The sequence below is a fragment of the Trachemys scripta genome, chromosome 4 (assembly GCF_013100865.1).
Source record: "Trachemys scripta elegans isolate TJP31775 chromosome 4, CAS_Tse_1.0, whole genome shotgun sequence".
Lineage (NCBI taxonomy): Eukaryota > Metazoa > Chordata > Testudines > Emydidae > Trachemys > Trachemys scripta.
The window spans coordinates 100318161-100340916 of NC_048301.1; the positions used below are offsets into that span (position 1 = coordinate 100318161).

Here is a 22756-nt window from a genome sequence, read left to right on the forward strand (position 1 = left end):
TAATTCATGCAAATGGAAACTGTGCTTCTTATGGTTACATTAATAATTTTGGAAATATGTTTAATACAAATCCAAGATAAAAATTTATGTCAGAGAATTAAATGTCAGAAATGAATTATTGGTCAGCAAGTTTCATAATACTTGAAAGAGCATATATTTCAATGCATATTTTCTTTAAAAAATAAGGTAATGTTTTAATGAAACATGTATCACTGTTAGAAGAAAAAAATAGAAGGAAACACTTGCATTACACAATTAAAATATTACTTAATATTAACAATTCTGAAGTAATATTTCACGTGTATACACATGTGATATGGGCATACACCAATACATGCGTTTTGCCACTGTGCAAATAAATTGGCTGATTTTTTTAGACATTGTGAGTCAATGACCTCTCTGGAGAATTAGAAACATACGTGAGAATGAGTGGTGAAATGTTAAAACATATATTTGTTCTCTGAGTCTTTGAAGTGAAAGATGGATTCTAAATGTAACTCATAATAAATAACAGTAAAAATCAAGTTTCATCTGTAATCATTTTATTGTAAACTTTTGAGTTGAAATGCATTTTTAACAGAGCTGTTTCTCATGCATTTGTTATTTCTGTCAGAGGCAAAAAGACCTTCTAGAAATAAATGTTACTCTGTCCTAAAACTTTTAGTATCTCACTTAGAAGTTCTCATATTTTTGTCTACCATTTTAAATAAGTTATATGAATAGCCTTTCAGTTTTGTATAAACCCTGCACTGTTTCAATGTTGGCAACCATGGGGAATCTATATTATTTGTGTGCATTCTGGAAAAAACTATTAGGAGTATAGTAACTGTATTCATTAAAATGTAAACTTTCAGATAAATATATCAGAAGTGCCAGCAATCGTGTGTTCATTAACCATAGAATTAACCTGTCATAAATAAGTCTATCTCCATATAATATCTGTGCAACTTTTCCAGGACAATGAGAAAGGAGTCTGAATTATTAGAACTGACAGAGAACATTGCTGGCTATGGATAATATTTATACAACTTTTCCATTTGTTGATGTATAAAAATCTTGGTAAAAGAATAGCTTCCACCCACGTTTACCGCAGCTGTAATAGTTTTATCCAGCTGAAAGACACCAAAAAGCTACTTTCTGCATTGCTTACCCAAAACAACCCCCCAAAACCTACCCTCTCTCCAAGTGTTTAGATCATTCTTTATAAACAATACAAGGGATCTGAATACTTTTTCCTCTTCCTGTATAAACTGTATTAGAATTTTTTACTACTTTTATTGGCTCAGCTTTCAATGAACGTTTACAATACTTAAAGTGGTGTATATAACTGCAAATGTGCTTTCCTTTAAAAAAATAACTTTCTAAGTGCAGTTCAATATATTAATTTCATCTGGCCAGAGAAAAATATGCATAATAGGATTTAAAATATTGTAGAGTGCCAATAGTATGCCAAGGTTATATCAAAGTGCAACTAAATTAAAGATGTATTATTAGTAAGGGGATGTTTGTAATTTTGTGAATAAGTGAGCTTTTCATAAGTTTTCCTTGCTAAGTAGCAGAGCAATGATATCCATTATTAGAAATTTATAAGCTATGTTCTTAAGAACTCTTGGAGAAGCATACATACATGACCAATGTGATAAGCTTTTAAGATCAACAAAATGACAGTAGACCCAACCTGACTCTAGTGATGTGCATTTTAATAAATAGCCCACAGAATTATTCTCAGGTCAAAGGTCATTATTGAAAAGAATAATTGAAAAAAAATTGTTATGGACACAAGATCCATATTTTCAAATGCAACTATTGATTTTAAATGACTCAATTGTTAGGTGTCTGACTGGAAACAATTTAAAGGAGCTGGATTTTCAGAAAGCAGGTGATCTGCACTCTTTGGAAGTCATGCCCCTTTGAGGTATCTCAAATTGGGTGCCCAAAATAGCTAATCACTTTTGAAAATCTTGGCCACAGACAGTTTTTTAAAATGCTGGTGAACTTGTTATACAAGGTGGCCAAAAAAAAAAAAAAAAAAGTGTGTTTCTCAATGCCTATAACTAGAACTCAGTCTGCCTTGCTTAAGAATCATGTTTTTATATATAGGCTCTCGCTGGAAATCCATGTCTAATCAAGAGAAACAACCTTACTATGAAGAACAGGCACGGCTAAGTAAAATCCATCTAGAGAAGTACCCTAATTACAAATACAAACCTCGACCAAAACGCACCTGTATTGTTGATGGCAAGAAACTGCGTATTGGAGAATATAAACAACTGATGAGGTCTCGAAGACAGGAGATGAGGCAGTTTTTTACTGTGGGGTAAGTATTATTGCTGTTGCTGTTTTTTTCAGTGTAGTACCATGGTGTTTTTCAAACAAATGGACAGTTCTCCTTAACTGAAGAGTTTACAAGTTAAGGGTGCAATCTGCAAAATCTTGCCAACACACCTACGATTTACTATTGAACATAGAATTACCAGCCACATACTGTAGTCTATGATTAACTATGGGCCTGATTCTAGAACTCTTTGAAAACAATTGGAGTCAGTTCATTGGCCTCAGAGCATTTTTAATCCGGCCATATGTGAGTTATTAGCAAGCCCTGCCCTCAGTAGTGATGGTTTCCAGGATTAGTCCCAGGATTAAGACCAGAACAACAGGAAAAAGTAGAAAAGGAGTGTTAGAGAGGACAAAGGTGAAGAAAATAAGAGATTTAGGGAGGGAAGGACTAGGGAGAAGATAGTAAGATTATGCAGAAGCTTGGGTGAATGATGCGCACATCTTGAAGGCGCCTAATATTTTTTTGTTATGTATTATTGTAGTATACAACATTCCTTGAAGAAATGCGATGTGAGAAAGGACTTAAAGTACAGGGATAGATCAGCCAGGTTTCCATTCAGAATATATGGTGCTAAAAAAAAATAATCTCACTACAGTTTTAATCATACTTTGTGTTATAAATACAGTAGAAGGTAATACTGTTAAATGACATCTAGTATTTTGAACATGATGCAGTGCTATGACAGTTCTCCAGATTCAGGATAGAAAGCCCACTGAAACAATTGCATCAGAACTGATTTATCTCTTCCATTCACTTCTGAATTAATTTGTGATGCTCTGTGCCAGGGTAGGATGTTTCTGGTAATTTAAAAAGAGCCTAAAAGCTATCTCCCCTGCCAGCCCTTCCAAATTCACAATGTTCTACTTATTTCTCTAATCATAATAATTTCCTTTTATTGTGTGCTTTACTACCAGATAATTGACCTTCACATCAGTATAAAAAATATATGCCCTGATTTTTGGGATGTGGTACTCCCTGTTGCAGTCAATTATTTTTTGGTACAGCCTGCAACAATGTAGACTTTTTGTTAACTCAGTCACTAGAAGTATTTTCATATTTTGAAATATGATGAGATAATATAACTTTTGAGTCTGTAATATGATGCCGTTAGCTTACTCTGCACTATTAGTTGTTTAATAATAAGCTGTCACAGAAATTGTACAGATACACATCTGAATTGATATAGCATATCACAAATGATCTTCAGCTCAAAGGAGTGAAATTCTAGCCCACCTCTTCCAAGGCAGATTAACAGTCAAATTGTATCAATACAATTCATTTTCAAGATCCAAAAGCAGCAATGTGCTTAAATTAAATAAAGGAATGGGAAAACAATAGCATGACAGTGAGAGAAAAGACAACGGGAGAATCGGTTGCTAATTCAAAGCATAATTAAGCTGCAACATTGTAGGGATCAGAGGAGCAGGTAAAATAAGGAGGTCAGGATTAAGAATTATTCCGTTCTTGTAGAAAAGTGAATGACACAATGACTGTTTTTCAAAAACACTCAAAACTATTCCCCATGAATCCAATGACCCAAGTTAACCTTAATGTCTCCTTGTGATATATCACAAAGAATCATGAGAGGCAACATGGGAATTTAATCATTTTTCTAAATACATGAGTCCTGATTCTTCTAATTTACACTATGACCTCTTAACACCCATCTGGCAGAAAAAAGAGGCCTTAAAGTGAGTGTAAATTACATTTATATTGATATGATTTGAATGTAATTTACAACCACTTTAAGATCCCTTTACAAAACTAAAGATGTATAACAGAAACTTGGTGTAAGAGGGAATCCAGCCCTTGGTTGGAAACATGAGAGAATATGAAAATGCATTACATGGATTAGTCAAAGGTGACAAAGGATTCATGTCTTTGTTCCATCTGTATTTAAATTTGGGAGCTGAGGAAACCTAGAATGTGTGTGGTTCTTCCGAATTTGTTTTTACAGGGTTTCTTTTGTGGTTGTTTGACCTTCCACAGGCCCCCTCCTCACCCCAAAAATTCCATAGTTTATTTCCCAGAAAAACAAACAAACCAAAATTTACTGAAAACACCAAGTGAGAAACTGGAGGAAAAAAAATCTGAAATGAAACACAAAACTCATACTATATGATTCACTTGGTAAGAATATTTATTTCTTAAATATAAAAAGTGTATACATTGTCCAAAACAAAAAGCTTCCAATTAAAGTAAAATACTGCGCCACAACAATAGAGTCTCCAGACAACTAACTAGTTAGGCTTACCCTGCTTTCACCTACTTATTTGCTTTGTCAAAGTCCAGCCTATTATGAAGTTTCAGCTAAACAACATTGTGGGCCAAACCCCCTCAAATGTGCCACAGTTTAGCACCATTTTAATGTAACAAACAGTACACAACCTTGTTCACAAATGCAGATTTATATTCAAATTAAGATCAATCTTCAGAGCAGAGTTTGTTGGGAAATAGTTTTCCCATCCTGCAAATATGTTCAAGACTTTGAAAATTTTTATCAACCCAAAGCAGGACAAAAAGTTTAAATCTCAAATTTTTGTGAACCAAAAAATCAAAGAAATGTTTGGTTTGGGTTGATTGAAATGTGTTGTTTTGATTGAGACCTTTTAGATGTTTTAATCTTTTTTCACTTGAATTAGCTTAAATTTACAAACAAAAAGTCATTTTGAACCAGAAAAACATTTTTTTTGTTTAAAAATATCAAAACACTTCATTGCAACAATTTAGACTTTTTTTTTCAAAAAACTTTTTAAGTCAGGAGATTCAGTGAAATACCCTGTTTCACAAATTGTCTCAGTTTAAACAAATAGGCATTTCTGATGAAAAAAAGTTTTGTTGAAAAACTCCCAACTAGCTCTACTTCAGAGTGAAATCAGAGCCTAATGTTTCTAAGATCAAAAATCTTTCAAATGTATTCTCTGTTTACCAAAATTCTTCATAGTGGAATAGAAATAGAAAAGACAAAATAAAACGAGAAGACCCAAATAAAATCCTCAAACCCCACAGGGTTGTTTGATTTGTTTTTTTGGGGGGGAGAAAAAACAAAACTCAGGTTTTATAATCCTAGTTTCTTCTCATGAGGGGTTCTGTTGGTCCTTTTCCTGAGTGTTGTTTTAGATCCAGTAAAGAGAGTTTACAGTGGGCAAAGTGCTCTGAATTTCCATGTTCAGTGGTGTATTTGTGGGCATTCATGTATTTGTAAAGTGCCTATTCCCTTTCCTCCAGTTACTCAAGTTTGGACATTTCCAGCATCTCACCAGGTTTCTATTGTGGTTGTAGTCCCCTGAGATTCTATACGTGAAAACAAGTGATGTCTGTTTGGATTTCTCAGTAACGTTCTTGAGTTAGAAATTCTGATCTTTTTAATCTATTTATTTAAACATGTGGATTAAATTACATATCATATGTTTAATCTGTTATAATATGTGCAAAACTATAGTTACAGTATGCAGAAATAAATAGAGGAAGTATGAAGATGGGGGGTAGAAAGACCTATTTAATTAATGGGAATTAAAACTTTATGGCATTTCATACATTCACATATTTGTGTTGTTTAGGTGTTGGTGTTTTTGTCGTCTCTTTCTGCTTTTCTCTATTCAGTTCAAGTTCTTATACCATTAGCACCATAGTATCTGAGTGCCATTCTGAAGGGTGCTGAGCCCTGTCAACTCCCCCTGACTGAGCCTTTAGTTACTGTGGAAAAGATTGTGTCATGTGTATGGGTGGTACTTGTTCAGATTCCCCTCAAATGCAAAATTGTCTCCATTTCTACTATGACAACAAACTTTTTGTTACTCTGGCTTCTGAAACATAGAAGTGCATGCATTGGTTCTGACAGCATATAGTAAGTGCATACTGTAGTAATCAAGAGTAAGACACACAGCAGTAATTTAAGTTAATGCTTCCTAAGAAACTGTTATGTGAAATAGCATTATTTTGAACAAAAAAATAAACTGACTAATGGCCAGATTCTGCACCACTTACTTAGACAAATCCCTGGGAAGTTCAATAAGAGAGCGAGATTGTACCGTAGGGGTGATATTCATCCCTATGCAATAGACCAGCACAAGGTCTATGCATCATTTACATACAAATTAAGCAGTATTTTAAAGACTTAAGTGGGACTTAAGTAGTGTCTATACTTTGTGATGGAACTATACATTAGTGAATTTTGCTCCAAATGAGGAATACTATCAGGCAGGATAATTCAAACTTAATGCACTAACACATACAATTTAATTTAAAAAATAACAAGTGGAAATTCAACCTGTAATCAGCCAGGTTTATTTAATATTTTATAATATTTTAGTTGTAATGATACAGTTGTTTACGGGAAGCTTTGAATGAGAACTTTTCAACTCTTCTGTGAAAGCTAAGCATTAAAGCAGCTTCAAGCGATTTAAAATTTATCTTCAATATTTCATTTTTCATAATCCTTAAGTAAATGTTGTTCATGTGGAAGCCATAAACTCAGAGATTTCAACTTAGAACAGCGTATTTTGTTACCTTTCCTTACAAAAATAATTCAATTCCCAGTCACTTTCATAGTCTGATACCCTTTACGTAGACATATATATTGTATACATTAGTCTGCAAAGTGATGTGAACGTTAATTTTCTTGAGTCTTGCCTCTATGAGATGTTTATAAATAAAGCCTTTACAGTGTTTATAACTACTGTATATGTGTGTATTCTGAATGTTGGTAGACTACCATTTTGAATAAGCCTGTAATCTTATACCAGTATAGCAAGAGCTAAAAGTAAGTACACAATGGGTGCTTTTGTGAGATTTACTGTTATTTTATTCCTTACGGGGAAGTAAGTTTCAGGGTGTGTAGCACATAAGCATTTTCCCTAACGCAACCAATTAAGCTTCAGTCATTTAAAGAGCTGTCAGAAAATAGTTCTGAAGGGATCAGCAAACAATGGTAATTTGCCAATTTAAATGTTTAGTTAGTTTTGCAAAAGTCAAAAAATGGAATGTGCTCCAGGAAAATCCTAATAATGTTAATACCACTAAATTGCCAGCAGGTCAGTTTATATGAGAAATTTCATGTTGCCTACTCTTTACTGTACTTGTCTAATTATATTGGGCCAGATCCTTGGCCTCAATACAGCCCCTTTGCAACACTGGCAGAGCAAAGGGTCTATAGAACTGGCTTAATTGGCCCTCTGATGATTTCCCTGGCATCAGAGAGTCCTCCAGTGATATAGAGCTGGTGTAGCCAGCTCTACACCACCACTTCTCATAACCTCTAAGGCATGAGCACTGTTGTACTTTGGTGATCTCCAGCTTCTGGAAAGGTCATTTGGTGGGCACTGAAGCCGGGTGCAACTAAGAACTTAAACCAAGGGGGTGAAGCAGAATCAGGGAGGCATAGAGGTGATGTAAAAATACGTTTGCCTGTGGTACTCTGCTTAGCACAGCTTCGCTAGACTAGAGAATCTAGAATTTAATTTGACAAATACTTTTAAATACAAATGTTTTTAAGGTAAACTGCAAATCAAAAATGTAAAATTAAGTTAAGACCTGAAATATATGCTAGACATCCCAACTAATCAATCAATTCAGAGCATGCAGAATGCAAATTTAAACTAACCCCTTTTTACTTCTTTTTCTCCTCTGAATAATCTTATTTCCTAGAAAATTACAGTCATATCCAGCATCAAGTGCAAGCCATGTAGCTTGTGATGTCATAATGACACCATCTCAGAATGCACCAATGTAAAAGGAAGACCAAGAGAATTACACAGAAGAGAAAAAATAGTTTACATGTTTGATTAGATAAATGGGCATTTAGCTCCCAATTCAGCAAAGGACTTAAGCACATCCTTCATTTAAAGCATTTACTTAAGTTTTGTTGGTCAATGAGACTTAAACTTGTACTTAAAGTTAAGCACATGCTTAAGTGTTTTGTGGAATCAGACCTTCGCATTTAACTCTGGCCATAGCTCATTTTTTTAATTTTTGCTTTTTTAACTTCATTTGAAATAATTAATATCCAGTAACTATCCATCCTTTATTTTGAAATCTGAGAAAGTTTTAAGGAGAAATCGTGACCCACCGAAGTCGATGGCAAAGCTCCCATTGACTTTAATGGATCCAGGATTTTGCCAGAATTATTTTATATCTTTTATTGCACAGGATGGTCTATGTGGCAATACAACTCAAACAACCCCCTCCCCCCCCCAATTTCTGATTAAATACACATCTAGGTCTTCAGACAATCCATTGGTTTTGACCTACTCCAGTCAGTAAGCACATTCACCACATGTGTGCTTTTTCTACACTTCACTAGAGGAACAATAGTGAAGTGCATTCTTAAGAGTGATTCATTAAGCCACAAAGGTGTGACCTACTTTCCTGTTACACAAATCAGTTATGCAGATCTGTTATACTACTTATGTTCATGCTACAACTTGGCATGCACAAGAGATGATGCCTAGAGTAAAATACCAACACTGCAGATTCATCCTCACTATCCCCAGGTAACCTGCACTCTTTGTTACCTTAAAAAGTGTTGAAGAGATGTAATGCCATTTTAAAAATACTTCCCCTCCCATTAAAATGCAGACGTGAGAGAGAGTTGCTAACCTTTAATAAATGGCTTAAAAAATCAGACAAGCAGTGTACCAGATTACCTACAACATGTAGCACTTCTACACTGTCTTTCTTGTCATGCCACTCCATGGCTCCTTCGGATTTTTTTTTCCCTTATGGTAGAAGGAAAAACGCTAATCTTTCTCCAACACTGCAAAGAAAGGGATAGCACAGAACAGTCTCACGTGACCACGGCAGTCTCTTCACTTGAGCTAAGAGCACTGTTTTCACAGTCAGTTCTCATATCTTGGCCATTAGTAACTAGTTGCCCACTTATGAAAAAAATATGTTTTTTCAAGGGATTAGACAGTCAAGGGTCACACACTAATGCCCTATGCAGTTTCTTAACTTTGTGCTAGATCTTTGTACATGTGAGATCTAGCACAAAGAATTGTGGGAAACCGTTCCTGATTGGGACCTGTAGGCACTACTGCAACAGACATAACACACATTAAAAATATTGGTTTCTAAACAGCTTACATATTGGAAGGGTAAGCCCCACTGATGTTGCTGTATAAAAGCACTGCTTTTCTCAGAAGAGCTTTCAGAGTTAATACTGTGGAGTTCTTCAAAAGTTTTTTTTTTTGGTCAATTTATTAATGATATTAAAAAAATATCAGGAAAAAAGGTTAATGTTGGCATTAGAACTTGGTGAATAGTGTGCGAAAATTACACATGGACATCTTGGTGACTTCTAAAGAGAATGTTGCTGCGACCATTTGTGGACCTACTTATTTATTTGCTTTTGGCAAACAAACTTTCAGGAGAATGTTTCTTTTGTCTGAACGATTGTGGAAAGGGAATCTTGGGCTTGTCGCAGAAGTAATTTATAAAGCTTATATCAATCAATCAGGGAACAGAAATCATAGCAAGTGATTTAAGTTGCCAGTCCCACAGTTGGAATATTGAATTGTTAAAGTTGAAACACTTGAAGCAATACTAGCAGCAAATCATTAGCAAGCAAAACTATAGGCTGAAAAATGTTTGCCCAAAACATTTATCAAATGATTTCAAATAGGGGACAAATTAGTGAAAATCTCAGTCTGTTTGTAGACAATTTACAAACATGAAAAAAGTGATTAAACACACTGAATAACTTATTTATTGTGAACTGTTCATCAGCAGCACCATTCTTCTAAAACTGGTGTTTGACGGGTGCTCCAGTGGCTTTACTAGCAGGGCGAGTAACATTCTCATCTGCCTTTTTACTCCATTTAAGTTTTGTTCTGAACTGGAGGCCTATGTCTTAGACTAGGAGATGAGACTTCACCAAGGTCAGGATTCTATAAAAAGATGGCAAATAACCAAATTCTGTCTTCACATGTTCACAATGGCACTCCTGTGAATTTCACTGGAAGCTGTGCATACATCCAGAGGCAGAATTTGTCCCAAAATATATTGGCAGTATAGTGAAAGTAGTTTGAAATGAAGTGGAATGAGGGAAAGAGACACATTTTCTATCCATGTGTATTTTTCTGTCACAAAAGCATGTTGTGCAAAGCCTTAAGAAATGAAAATTCTCTGCTCATATATTATAATTTAACCAAATCAAGATGTCTCCATCTTCACTTCCTCTTAATCTCTCAGCAAAATCTCCTTTTTTCTCTTCTCTTCTTTTCGGACATTCAAGCTTATATTAGGTAAAGATGGGGGTTGGGGGGAGAGTCACTTTCAGAACAAATCCCATAGAGATATGTTCTATATGGAATGTTATGATTTCACCGGCTCCCATGGTTCCTGAACTTGGAGTAGCTTGATCTCCTGGTAGCTCAGTGGTGTGATATTTAGCATGATTGTCGTCTCATGTCAATGAGTGAATGAGACTAACGCACAAATGACAGTTTTTGCACTCTTGCCCTTAAGCACTGATCAGGACACGCAAGTGGATAAGGACAGACACAGGGATGGCTAGTAAGCAGCGGGCTGAAATTTAGCAATCCTCATTGACTGTCTATACTGTGCACTAAGACAGAGGTTCTGAAGAACAAATACTAAGTGATCATGAATTTAAGGACTATGGGTAAAATATCTAAAGTGCTTAAGTGCCTGAGGAGTCTAAGGCCCATTGTGACATAAGTACTTAGGAGCCTAAGTCTCATTGACTTTCAATTAAGTCTCAATTACTTTATTACTCAGTAATAAGGACTGTGAAGGGTGTAGTACTATTCACAGTAGTCAGTTGAAGAACTTACACTAGAACTCATGGTCTCCCCCGGGTGCTCAGCACAGTGAATATTATTCACAATAAATTATTTGACCAGCTCTCCTATGTAGGGCTGCAAGGCTGGGACTACAGTGAGACATTTGAATGGCCAGGTTTTAAGCTGCAGAAGCCAACTTTGACAAAGTCATATGTATTCGAAAATGTAACGACATTTTGCCGTCTACTTTATGTTAAACCACCCAGTACCTGAATGCATCAAAGGTGCGATACTGTGAGTTGCTGAGCAGCTTTATCTCCAGTTGCACTTGACAGGAGCAAAGGGCACTCCGCACCTTGCAGGATCAGAATCTGGAACTCAAAGGAGTACACCAATATGTTCTGTAGAAACCATGTATTTTACCTTTGTTTGGTATGCACAGTAGGGTTCCACTCCAGATCTAAACTAAAGGTAATCATGTTCCATTCTTGTGTTTCCTTGCAGACAGCAGCCTCAGATTCCAATCACCACAGGAACAGGTGTTGTCTATCCTGGTGCTATTACCATGGCAACTACCGCACCATCACCTCAGATGACATCTGATTGCTCTAGCACCTCTGCCAGTCCAGAGCCCAGCATCCCTGTCATTCAGAGCACTTATGGTATGAAGACAGACAGCGGAAGCCTTGCTGGAAATGAAATAATAAATGGAGAGGATGAGATGGAAATGTATGAGGACTATGAGGATGATCCCAAATCAGACTATAGCAGTGAAAATGAAGCCCATGAGGCTGTCAGTGCCAACTGAGGAGTGTTTGCAGAATTAAAGTACTCTGACTCTTTTGATTTTTTGTTTTTTGTTGAACAAAAAGTTCTTAAAGAGCCTGCATGCATGTGTGGCTCCTACAGTTACATCAGCAGAATGGTCTTAAATGTTTCTTAACGTGTGAGACAGATTGTTCCCCTAATTTTCATGAACCTGTTTTTTTTTTAATTTAGGTGAAGACATATATTAAATATCAGACATTGGGACTTGAAAACTTATATGAATCAATAGCTGTCTTACAAGTCTTACCTTTTGTCTCTTGTCTTCCCCCCCCCCCCCTATTTGGATGCTGATAAAGGTTTAAGTTTTTGTTTTAGATGGGGGTTATACATTCTCACTCAGGTATGCTGTGCCAGCCTACAGGTTGTGAATGTGTTTTTATTCTGGATTATTTTAGAAAACAAAAACTGCAGATTTCATATTGTGAAACAGAACAAGTCCGCAAGTGTACGCATCTGTGTGTCAGAGCTCATCTTTTAAACAAACTCTGAATTCCACTTTTTCCACATGTATAGCTGAACTTCTGATGTGCCAAACTTTTCATAACTTTTGAATCTTAACATTTTAAAAAAGTCTTAAGGGAGACACTGTAAAGTCTTAGACAATCCTTTGGCATCTTAAAAAAAATATATGTAAAACATAATTTTTTTCCAGAAAATGGTAAAGTACTCAGGAATCTGGAGACAGGATATTCTTAAGTAGTGAACAAGGTTGCCACAGTGCACATGCCCAATTGCTTTTGCCTCTTGATATGCCATTAGTGCAAAATATTAAGCACAAAAGCGCGATCACCAGCTATGGACAGGCCTGTCTTAGCAGTGTGAGGCCACCTCTGACTACATTCTCTATCCCTTTGCTTTTAACCCTTGCATTCAGTCTTAACACATTTTCTCTTAAATAATTTATTCATTCCAGAATGCCAAGGGTGCAAATACTTAATATTTATTTTAAAATGTACTGTTGGTGGCATTACATTTGTAATTCCTTATGACTGTCTTAAAGAGCCCTTTCTCTTTCTTCCCCCAAAACATGCAGGTGTCTGAAAATAAAAAATGCACCGGCTTCCCAAAATGAAAGTGGAATTTGTGAATGGAAAATCCAATTATTTCCATAACACTATACATCCAAAGAACATCTGGAACCACTATACTGCATATAATGCAATATAGAATGGATACTTTTAATATGTACATACAGTACATATACTCCTATATATTTCTGTGTGTCATGATACACATCTATACTTATACAATATACAGATGAACAATCAATGGAGACAGGTGCATTCAATGTCTCTTCAGAATCTGCAGTGATGTATTTGTAGGGCCTGTAGAATCAAGTAGTGAATCAAGGTTCTGTACATCCCCATTCCAATGGTCACCTGCGGGAGCTTTCTGATATCTTCAGTGTATTTATGCCGTGATTTATTTGTGAAATTCTTTGAGGGAAAATTCACACAAAAGTCTGAATTGCAGAGCAAGGCAAAGAGTGCATTACAAAAGATTTATCAAATATTAGTTGCATGGGAATGGGAGCCAGAACTCCTGAGTTCCTTTCCTGGCTCAGCCATTGACTGGCTGAGTGACTTTGGGCAAGTCATTTAAGCCACAGTTCTATGAACACTTACGTATGTATTTAATTATACTCACATGTATGAGTCTAACTACGTATGTGTTTGCAGGATTGGGGCCTTTATGTCTCTGTACCTCAATTTCTCTATCTGTAAAATGAGGATAATGATGGGTTTTTTTATATCATACGGGTATTAAGAAACTTTATACATAATTGTAAGGTGATTTGGGATATTTGGATGAAACCTGCTATAAAATGCAAAATATTATTATTTGTATTATTAGAAACAATATCAATGACAAAGAAAACTTCTGGCAAATATATGGGGGGGAAAGAGAGGGAACACTCCCAGATTGAGAAGTTACTGAATGTTCAGAGACAAAGAGAATATAAAAAGGGAGAATTTTTCTTCTTTTCTTCACTCCCACTCCACTCTTGATACTCACAAATAAATCGCTGTGCATAAGAGACAGTACTGGGCTTCTGATCTTGCACTTGTGCTGAGTGTCCTCAACTCCCACTGACTTTACTGCGAGTTTAAGGTGTTCAGCACCTCTGTGAAGCACTCAACACCTTGCAGAATCAGATACAATCAGATAAATATATATGGACCTGATCCAGCCCCCCATTGATTTTAATGAGCATTGGATCAGGCCCCATATAACTAAATAGGTACAGTATTATTAATAGAGGTTATCTTCATGCCCGTCACACAATCTTGTAAAGCTTCCTGTAAGATCTAATGACGAGTCGCTGTGCTGTGAGCTGTCATTTCTCTCACAACTGCAGCTCTTTGAGTGGAGATAATCGGTGTCACCACTGTAGGAATCACATCTAAATGTGCAAAAACAATGAAGATTGTTCAGTTTACAGGACGATTTATAAAGATAATGACACAGAAACACAGTGGTCAAATTTCTCTGACCATTTTGTAATTTGGAACAAAATGCTATATTTTTACTATTTATTAAGTGTGTTCTAAGTCCATGTCTAATAGCAATAAACTGGTCTAGCCAAGACTTTAAAGGCATATGCTGTGTCATTAGCTGGTGAGCGCCCTCTTTAAGCTGGCTAAGGTACTGATAGAAAGTGTTTTTTTGTTCTTAATATTTCTTGGAGATTTGAACTGTTTTTAATACATCTAGCTTGGATTAGGTGGGAGGGTACTATTATTTCCTAAAGAACAACTATTTATTAATGTCTTACAGATTTCACTAGTTCTAAATATCTCTCCCTTCCCCCCACCTCATTTCTTTTCTCTTTCTCTTTTCTTTCTGGTTCTGTTGCATAGGTAGAATGCTGTATTGCTAGCATTGTTTTTTATGTAATTATTTTTGCACAAAGGCAAACATTTAGATTAGTAGGTTAATTTTTTTAAAATTTATGACCATGCCAAAATAATATTCTGCAGGCTGGTGGAGAACAAAGGACTGTTCTTTAGGACTGAAACTTGATTTTGCTTGTAGTACAAAAAACACACACACTCACAGATGTTGTTTCGTAAGTGTTATAAGCACTGGATATAAATGGTATTTTTTATCACTTCTGACTAATGTGAAACTGTTGTACGAAAACTATATGAACAAAAGTCATCTGTTTCGACTCGTGTGGGCCTGCCTCACAGTTGCCGGATTTGAGTCATTTTTATGTCTTATTTCATTTATTTATGCAAAATACATGTATGTATGAACACTTTGTTTTAGCTCCAGCCCTGCCTCAATGCTCATGCTCTGTCACTTAAAGCCACATTCTTGAAAATGATTGGCTGTTCAGGAATCACCAGATTGTAAAACCTGCATTTATTGGTTGGAGAAGTGAGAGGGAAGTAACTGAATCTAAATTGTGCATATAAGCATTTTATTGTATTTATTAGCCGACATTGGCTCTAAAATGTCAGTGGAAATCAAGGAAGGACAATCATAAGGAAAAATGTCATTTTTACTTTATTAATTGGAGCTCAAAACAAAGTTTTTGATGAATTTTTACCATCTCATTTTAGATTTTTTTTAAAATTGTGTAAATATAACATAGGAAATAGAATTTTATTTTTTGTTCATGGATACTTAGTGAAGTATAAGTTATGTATTTACTTTGGTTCTGTATCAGTGTATGTTGGTCCATATTAAATGCTGACAAGTCACTGTACCTCATGTAGATGCTGAATTTACACCTGCAGTGTGAGAGCAGTATTGTGGACCTGTAGCTGGGACAGCAAGATGCCTCACTTGTGCTCTCGTTGAATTTTAATTGCATATTCCACAAACAGAATACTTTTTTTCTTTTTTTTATAGAAAGTTTATACATACCAACTTTCCAGTACAGCTGGTAGGAAACTCAATTTGCTTTGTGAATCCGAGCAAAACTGATGAAATAGTTTCATTCCTATATGAAAGCAGATAATGGCATTTTAGAGGCAACAACACATGCCTCAAGAAGATTATCATCATTAAGAGAGCCCTTGCAAAGCTAATTAGATTTAATACTGTTAAACTGTTGATTGCTGTGTTCATTATGTCATGATATCGTCATATCAGGAGTTAAAAAACAGGAAAAAATATTGGCAAAGAGGAGATGTGGGATTGTTTTCAAAGCATTGAGTTTAAGTACCGCAGAATAATTCTGATTTTAAAAAAATCATGCCATTCAGGTAATGCACAAATATAGTAAAGCTATTTTTACTGTGAACTGAAACAGTTTTACAGTATATTTCCTTATTTAGTTAACAGATGCAATATATTTTCTTTTTTGGAAACTTATAAAAGACTTATTTTCAAGAGAAGAACACTCCTGAAGCTGTCTGGTGCCAGCTAGAGGTAAATTGTTGACTTCACTTGGTGTTTGACGAAACAGAAATTAAAGTCTTAATGGAATAAAACCTCTGATTTTCAAGGTACATGTTTACATGGGGAAACAACCCTCACGAAAGGGCCCAATTTTGATCCATGTACACATTCATGTATCACCATCTAGGTTGTGAAACCAGCTTCTGAGAATGCATGGGATCAGAATGTTCTCCTAAATTGGTGTGTTTAGGCTCATCAAAAGGTAGGGTGAGGGTAAAAGATGGGACTGCTACGGAGTGGGAACTCCAAAATGAATGACTACACTATTATTCAACTAGGGTTATGTACAGAAAGTACTATATCCTGTAAAAAGAGTACAGCAGTTGGTTGAAAACAATGATTGTTTAGAGTGTAAACACAACCATGCCCTAATACTAAATTCAAGCATGGTCCCCGCATTGTCCCTATGGATTATTGTTTTTTGTGTTGTCAAAGACATGGAATTTCTTGAAACTTTATCAAAATGATTTTTCAGTAAGAAATATTGCAAGGCCCCCAGCAAAACACATAAGTATCTGCTTAACTTTAAGCATGTGAGTAGTTCCATTGAAATGAATGCAACACCACTAAGTTGTTCAAAGTTAAGCATGTGCTTAAATCATTTGCTGACCCAGGGTTACAGTGCCAACAACTATACTAGAAATTCAGCCAGTAGAATGTATGATATAATTCTTCATATTTTTAATGAGAAGTTGACAAACGGTCTCAGACCCCAGGCGTTTGCATGCTTGTTTAAGACTCAAGTTGGCACTTAAGCATGTTCATTTTAAAAAATATTATATAACCACATTTGATCTTTTACAAAATACTTGGTCTTTCTCCTTAAATAACTTCTTTATCCAAACACCTTTTTTATATAAACCCATTATAGTCTGTGATATTTCTCAGATGATATTACATTTTTGATATACTGTAATGCCCTGATCCTACTACAGAACAAAAAAAGCATTAAAAGATATGTATATGGAAACGTATTTCATTTGACTCCACATCCCTTTTAAGTACCAGATGCATTTTAAAAAGCTGACAAAGAAGTATTCTGAGAGTTCACACATTGGGTGCAAAGGGGTGGGGGGAGGGGCTAAAGGAAAACTTATCAAATTGGTATTATGAAATATGAAAGCTATAAAGCAACTTAGTGACATTGCTTGCTTTGTAATTTCCGCTTTCTTAAAAACACAAGTGAGGTCCTTGGTGCTCTTAGAGTATGGGGAATGTGCAAATATTTAACTGTTTGTATGCTGCACATTGCAGACCTGCTAGTGTGCATTCTCCGTTTGTCTTCCTTTGTCATTTGTGTTTTGCTTTCTTGAAAGCACCATTTTTTTCCTTCTTCAGCTTGTAACAGAGTAGGATGTTTAGCATTTATGTTCACTCATTATTGTATTTGCCATGTAAAATTTTTTTATTACATTAAGACAAGCTTATAAGCTGTTACTACATAACTTATCTTACTGTAACTCTTATTTCCTGACATTGTAATTTGTTTGTGATGTATATTGTGAGATTGTACTCTATGTTAATTTAATCAGCACAATTCACTGACATGCTGGACTGACATGCTAGCTGCTGTTTCCAATTGTAAAGTTTGTGTAGAGCTGTTGGGACAACTGAGACTCTCTTGTCAAGGTACTATGTTTTGGTTCCTTTAGCAACACTATGGGTGTGGCTCTTAAAATGCTAGAGCTGCTGTTTGTACACCCACTAGCAAATTTTAACTGGCAGGTTTTCTTTGTAGAAATTCTATATACAATGCAGGTACCTACCCTGGGCCCATGGCTGGTAAATATTTGGGCGTTTAGAGGAAAAACTAGTGTCTATTGCTGCTTTGAATATGTTTTAAAGTCTGAAAATGTAAATAATTTATCAAAAAAAAAAAAATCTTGTACAGTCCAGTGTAAAGTTTTTAAATGAACTTAAAGGTTGCCATCACATCTTTCTCACACTCTCCTCTCGATACAGTAAAAAAGAAAAAAAAGTTTGCTAAGGATATTGATTTAAAACAAAATCTGCTCTCAATTAAAAAAAAAGAGAATCCTTATTCTTAGCTGTGCTTCATTGCATAAACAGACGACTTGGATTTTGTTGTGCAGTATTGACGTGAGGTAAATTAAATATTAAATAATCTTTCAGTGGTACATTTAAGAGTCTTCTCCTCCTCTGCCTCAGTAATTAATGGAAAAGACACAACTGAAAGACACAGTCCTTATACAGTATATTCTGGTGTATGTTGGCACCTTACCTACATGTTTGGGATTGCGGGGGGATTTTTTTTTTTTTTTTTTTTTTTTTTTGCACAAGGTGCTTTCCTGATATGTTAAACATGTCATCTTTGGGTGATACCGTATATGCCATGATAGGGGTATAGACCCCTCAGGGGAGTGTCTATAAGACTGCCTATTTATGCTCATTTACCTCAAGACTGTCCTCTCTACCCTTAATCTATTCACCATCACTCCATCTTTTGTACTGCTGTTGACACTTACAAATTAAAGATAAATTTTGTTTTATGACACATGCGTGTGGCTTTTTCTATGCCTCTTCCATTATGTATTATGAAATCTGTCAGTCTTTGAATTAAGATCAGAAGGAACCTCTAGACAGGAAAAGGCCACTTGGTCCAGTCATTCTGCCCCCTTTAAGTTTATCAACCCCACCTTCCTGCACTTCACTGTTTTTCTCAATCCCTTTGCATTCCACAAAGACATTTCTGTCTCCAAAATCCATTAATACTATCTGCCTTGATAGACTTACTTGATAACATATTTTGTTTGATAGCATTCACTGTACACTATGTGCTGTGTAAGCAGAAAATGCTTGTGGAAGCAACGTAATCTGAGATGGGTTTTTATCAAGTGGAAATGAGACAACACGTGTCCCTCTTTGTTTGCCTCCTTTATTTTTTCCCCATCCCATCATAAAACACTTTAACTAACTATAACCAAACTCGACAACATGAAAAACTCTAAGGCCATATTGCTTTGTCTGGGAACTGCTCTCCTTTCTATATTATGATTGGCTTTGGGGGTTAGTAATTACTTAGTCACAGTTCTCCTAGGAAAAGAATAAATTACATTGAAGTGCACTGTAATAAGTATAATGTAATAGAGACTGATGGCTATGCATTACATCAGATTTTAGGCCTGTTTCTGTTATTGCACAAGCCAAACATCTCCAGATGTCCAAGAAGGAATGAATCCTTCCATCCCTGGAGACAACATAACACACAAGCCTATTAAAAAGATACATCAAGTTATGAAAGCTCTATGATTAAACATTTTAGGGTCAAATGTGGATGCGAATGAAGTAAATGACCACAAAAATTGACTTGAGTGATACTAAGATTTGGTCCTTGGTAAATAACGGAAGAGTTGTTCCACTGCAACTGCAAGACTAAACCCCCATCAAGGAAGAAAAGGAGTACAACGTCCCTTTAACTATTGGAACTGCACTACAATTCAGTATGACATGGAAATTGCCAGACTGCATTAGAAAACAAAGACAGGAAAGTGACGGATCCAACTTAAGCTAATAAAGTGAGAGAAACCCAGAGCCTGAGGCCTGTGCTCTTGTTACCATGTCTAGGTTTTGAGCACACCGAGTAGGTCTGAGATGAGGGTCCAGATCTTTAGCTGGTGTAAAGTGGTGTACCTCCACTGAAGCCAATTTACACCAGTTGAAGGGCCCATGGTGCAAAGTTAGCTTTTATTTTGAACTTTCAAACTTTTACTAGTTAGCTGTGAGTCTTTTCACTGATGTAGTTTATAGCTGAGACACATGATCACAAAGACACATAATATGCAAAACAATAACGGTGACTGTCAGTGTAATTGCATGAGTGTCCATTAAGAGCACAAGGGGATGAGGAACAGGATGTGAGGAGCCACTGCTCCCAACACCAGCAACCAGGCAAGCTACTTCCTTGAAACACAAGTTACACCCAATTAATGCATCGTGGAGGGGGCCATGTCCCCAGAAGAGTGAGCTGCTGGAAGACAGGACTGTTTAGCGAAGGCAGCTAGTGTGGCTACTGAAACCAGTTGCAATTATTAGTTGACAGCAGGTCAGTGAGCACACTGTCCCTTCTTGTGGGAGCAGCAAAATGTGCTCGTGATGCGTGGTGGTGGCCAATCCTGTACAATTTTGCCTTGCACCATCAGATTTCATTATATGGAGGACACTGTTGACAGCCTTTCTGTTCTTCTTTCTATTGCTCTGGCTTGCTTGTGATACAATAGTTCAAATCCTAAATTTATAGGATACGAGCTTAAGCCCTAATGAGATTAATAATAAAAATACCATGCACGCACATGTCATTTTCGAGATGAAATAGCAAAGTGATTGCTAAATATCTGTTAAGCCTCACAACTCCCCTGTGAGATGGGTACGTATTATTACTCCTGGTTTAGCAATGGGGAAACTGAGGCATGGAGAAGTTGAGCAACTTCTCTCAAGACAACAAATGACAAGTGAGGGGAACAAGCAAGATTAGAATTTAGAAGCTCCTCATGTCCAGTTGTGGTTTCATGCCACTAGAACACACTGTTCTGAGACCAGAACCCAAGCTGCATCTTTAGCATACAGATTTCATTCAACACGCACAATTATTAGTTTGGTGCCATTGTGGCCTATTACTGTTAATATTTTTCTAAATTAGAATGTGCTTTATGAGGTCCTGCTTTCTCATTGGTTGCTCCGCTTGTTTTTTTTTTTTTTTTCAGAGTTAATTACTAGCATAAAAGCCAAACAGTAGCAGCTGGCACAGGAAAAAAAGAAACAGTAATTGATTTATTTTTTAAATATATGGTTGATAATAGCAGCCACGAGCTCCCAGGTTGTGTCTTTCCCAGCACTTAATTACCAGATGGGTTAAGGGCCTTCAACAATTGCAATTGGTCATTAGCTACCAGGAAGTGTCCTTCCTGTCATCCATTATTGCTTAATTGTATGGAGACCCACTGGAGTAGAGGACTGTTAAAGCTGAGGATTAATTGGACTCTGGCCCTTAATAGTTCTAATAGTCTATCATATCAAGGCCACAGTAGGTTAGCATTTGGGTTCTTGACATGATAGTCCATAACAAATTCCTTCAGAGCTATTCTAGTTTATATTAATGCCTATTGGATGATTGACACAGTAAAACATAATTGCCCCGAAGAAATCATTTTGGTTAGTTGTATTAAGAACCATTTAGTGACACTTTAATTCACTTTGACACGGCAGCCTCTAAAAGCTTCTACGCTCATATTAAAGCCTACTTAGCGGCTTGTGTAGTGTTGCAGTTCATCAGTGAAGGATCACTCAGTTTTGCTATCGAGAGCAACAGGTTCTCATAAGCGCTTCAAACATTTCCCCTCCAATATTCTATCAATTTACAAAAAACTCTTGAATTCCCTTCAGCTGTGTTTATGCCCCATTGTGCGTTTACTGTCTGCAAATAGTTTAGCAAATAACTTATTGGCAAGAATATTCCTGCAAACAGCAGATTTTTAGTGAAGGTCAGGGGAATAATTATGAACAGTGAATTTTGAATGTGTATTTGCACCAAAAACCGAATGCTGGCCCCAGTTCAGCAAGATATTTAATCATGTGTCTAATTTAAAGTGTGTGAGTGAAATACCTTAAGTTAGACATGTACCGTGGGATCCACAAAGGGACTTAGGCTTCACCACACGGAGCATCACAACAGCTAACTTTCAGGTGCTTAGTAACTCATGGAGCAACACTGCAATTCACCTAGCCGAGTTGGGGGCATTAGGCACCCAAGAGATGAATGAAGAGAATTAGGTGCCTAAAAATTTGACCTACTAAATCCAGCATGCTAGAGTCCAGCCAATGGCAGATGCTGACCAGAGGGGTTAATCTCCACTCTTCTCTCAGACAAAGGCATCTAAATGTGAGCTGCAGTGAAGCTCTGCTAGTGACCCACAAACAAGAACCACTCTCCTTGAGCTGGATAGCTTTGGCATCTAAGTCATTTCTTGTGAGAATGAGTTAGGCACCTGCCTCACGCCACACAAAAATGGGAGGGAAGGATGTGGCGGTAGGCCTGGGGTTAGAGCTTTCACTGGGGATGTGGTAGAGTCCAGATCCAGTACCCTCTCCCTGCTAGAGGGGGAAGGAAGGATTGGAATATGGGTCTGCAATACCTCCTGGGAGTGAGCTCTAACCACTGTACTATGGGATATTCTGATGTAAACCAACTCTTTGAGTCCAGCTTGTGACCATATGTAAGCATCATGGCAGGCCCCTGGGTATCATGCCACAGCATCCATGGACATTAATTTGGCATCACAAGTGTTCAATGGTGGCTTGTACAGGCATGGGGAGCAGGGTCATGCTATGGTTTCCTGATGCAGATGTATGGTCCATTAACCACGCCCAAGGTGCATAAGAAGGCTGCCAGCCAGTACAATTTGACCATGTTTTTTCC

The 22756-nt window shown here is 36.6% G+C and overlaps 1 protein-coding gene across 16 annotated transcripts in view; it reads left to right on the top strand.

Moving 5' to 3' along the window:
- SOX6 (SRY-box transcription factor 6) overlaps positions 1 to 18838 on the top strand; it is a 455173-nt gene extending 436335 nt beyond the window's left edge. For 8 of the 16 annotated variants that reach the window (XM_034770115.1, XM_034770125.1, XM_034770123.1 and 5 more), the window contains 2 exons: positions 2101 to 2317; positions 11587 to 11890. In XM_034770115.1, the coding sequence (XP_034626006.1) occupies positions 2101 to 2317; positions 11587 to 11890 (521 nt within the window). Of the gene's footprint in view, positions 1 to 2100; positions 2318 to 11586 lie in introns of all 16 variants that reach the window. The other 8 variants (XM_034770118.1, XM_034770122.1, XM_034770120.1 and 5 more) reach the window with 1 other exon arrangement.
- Positions 18839 to 22756: the final 3918 nt, after the last annotated feature.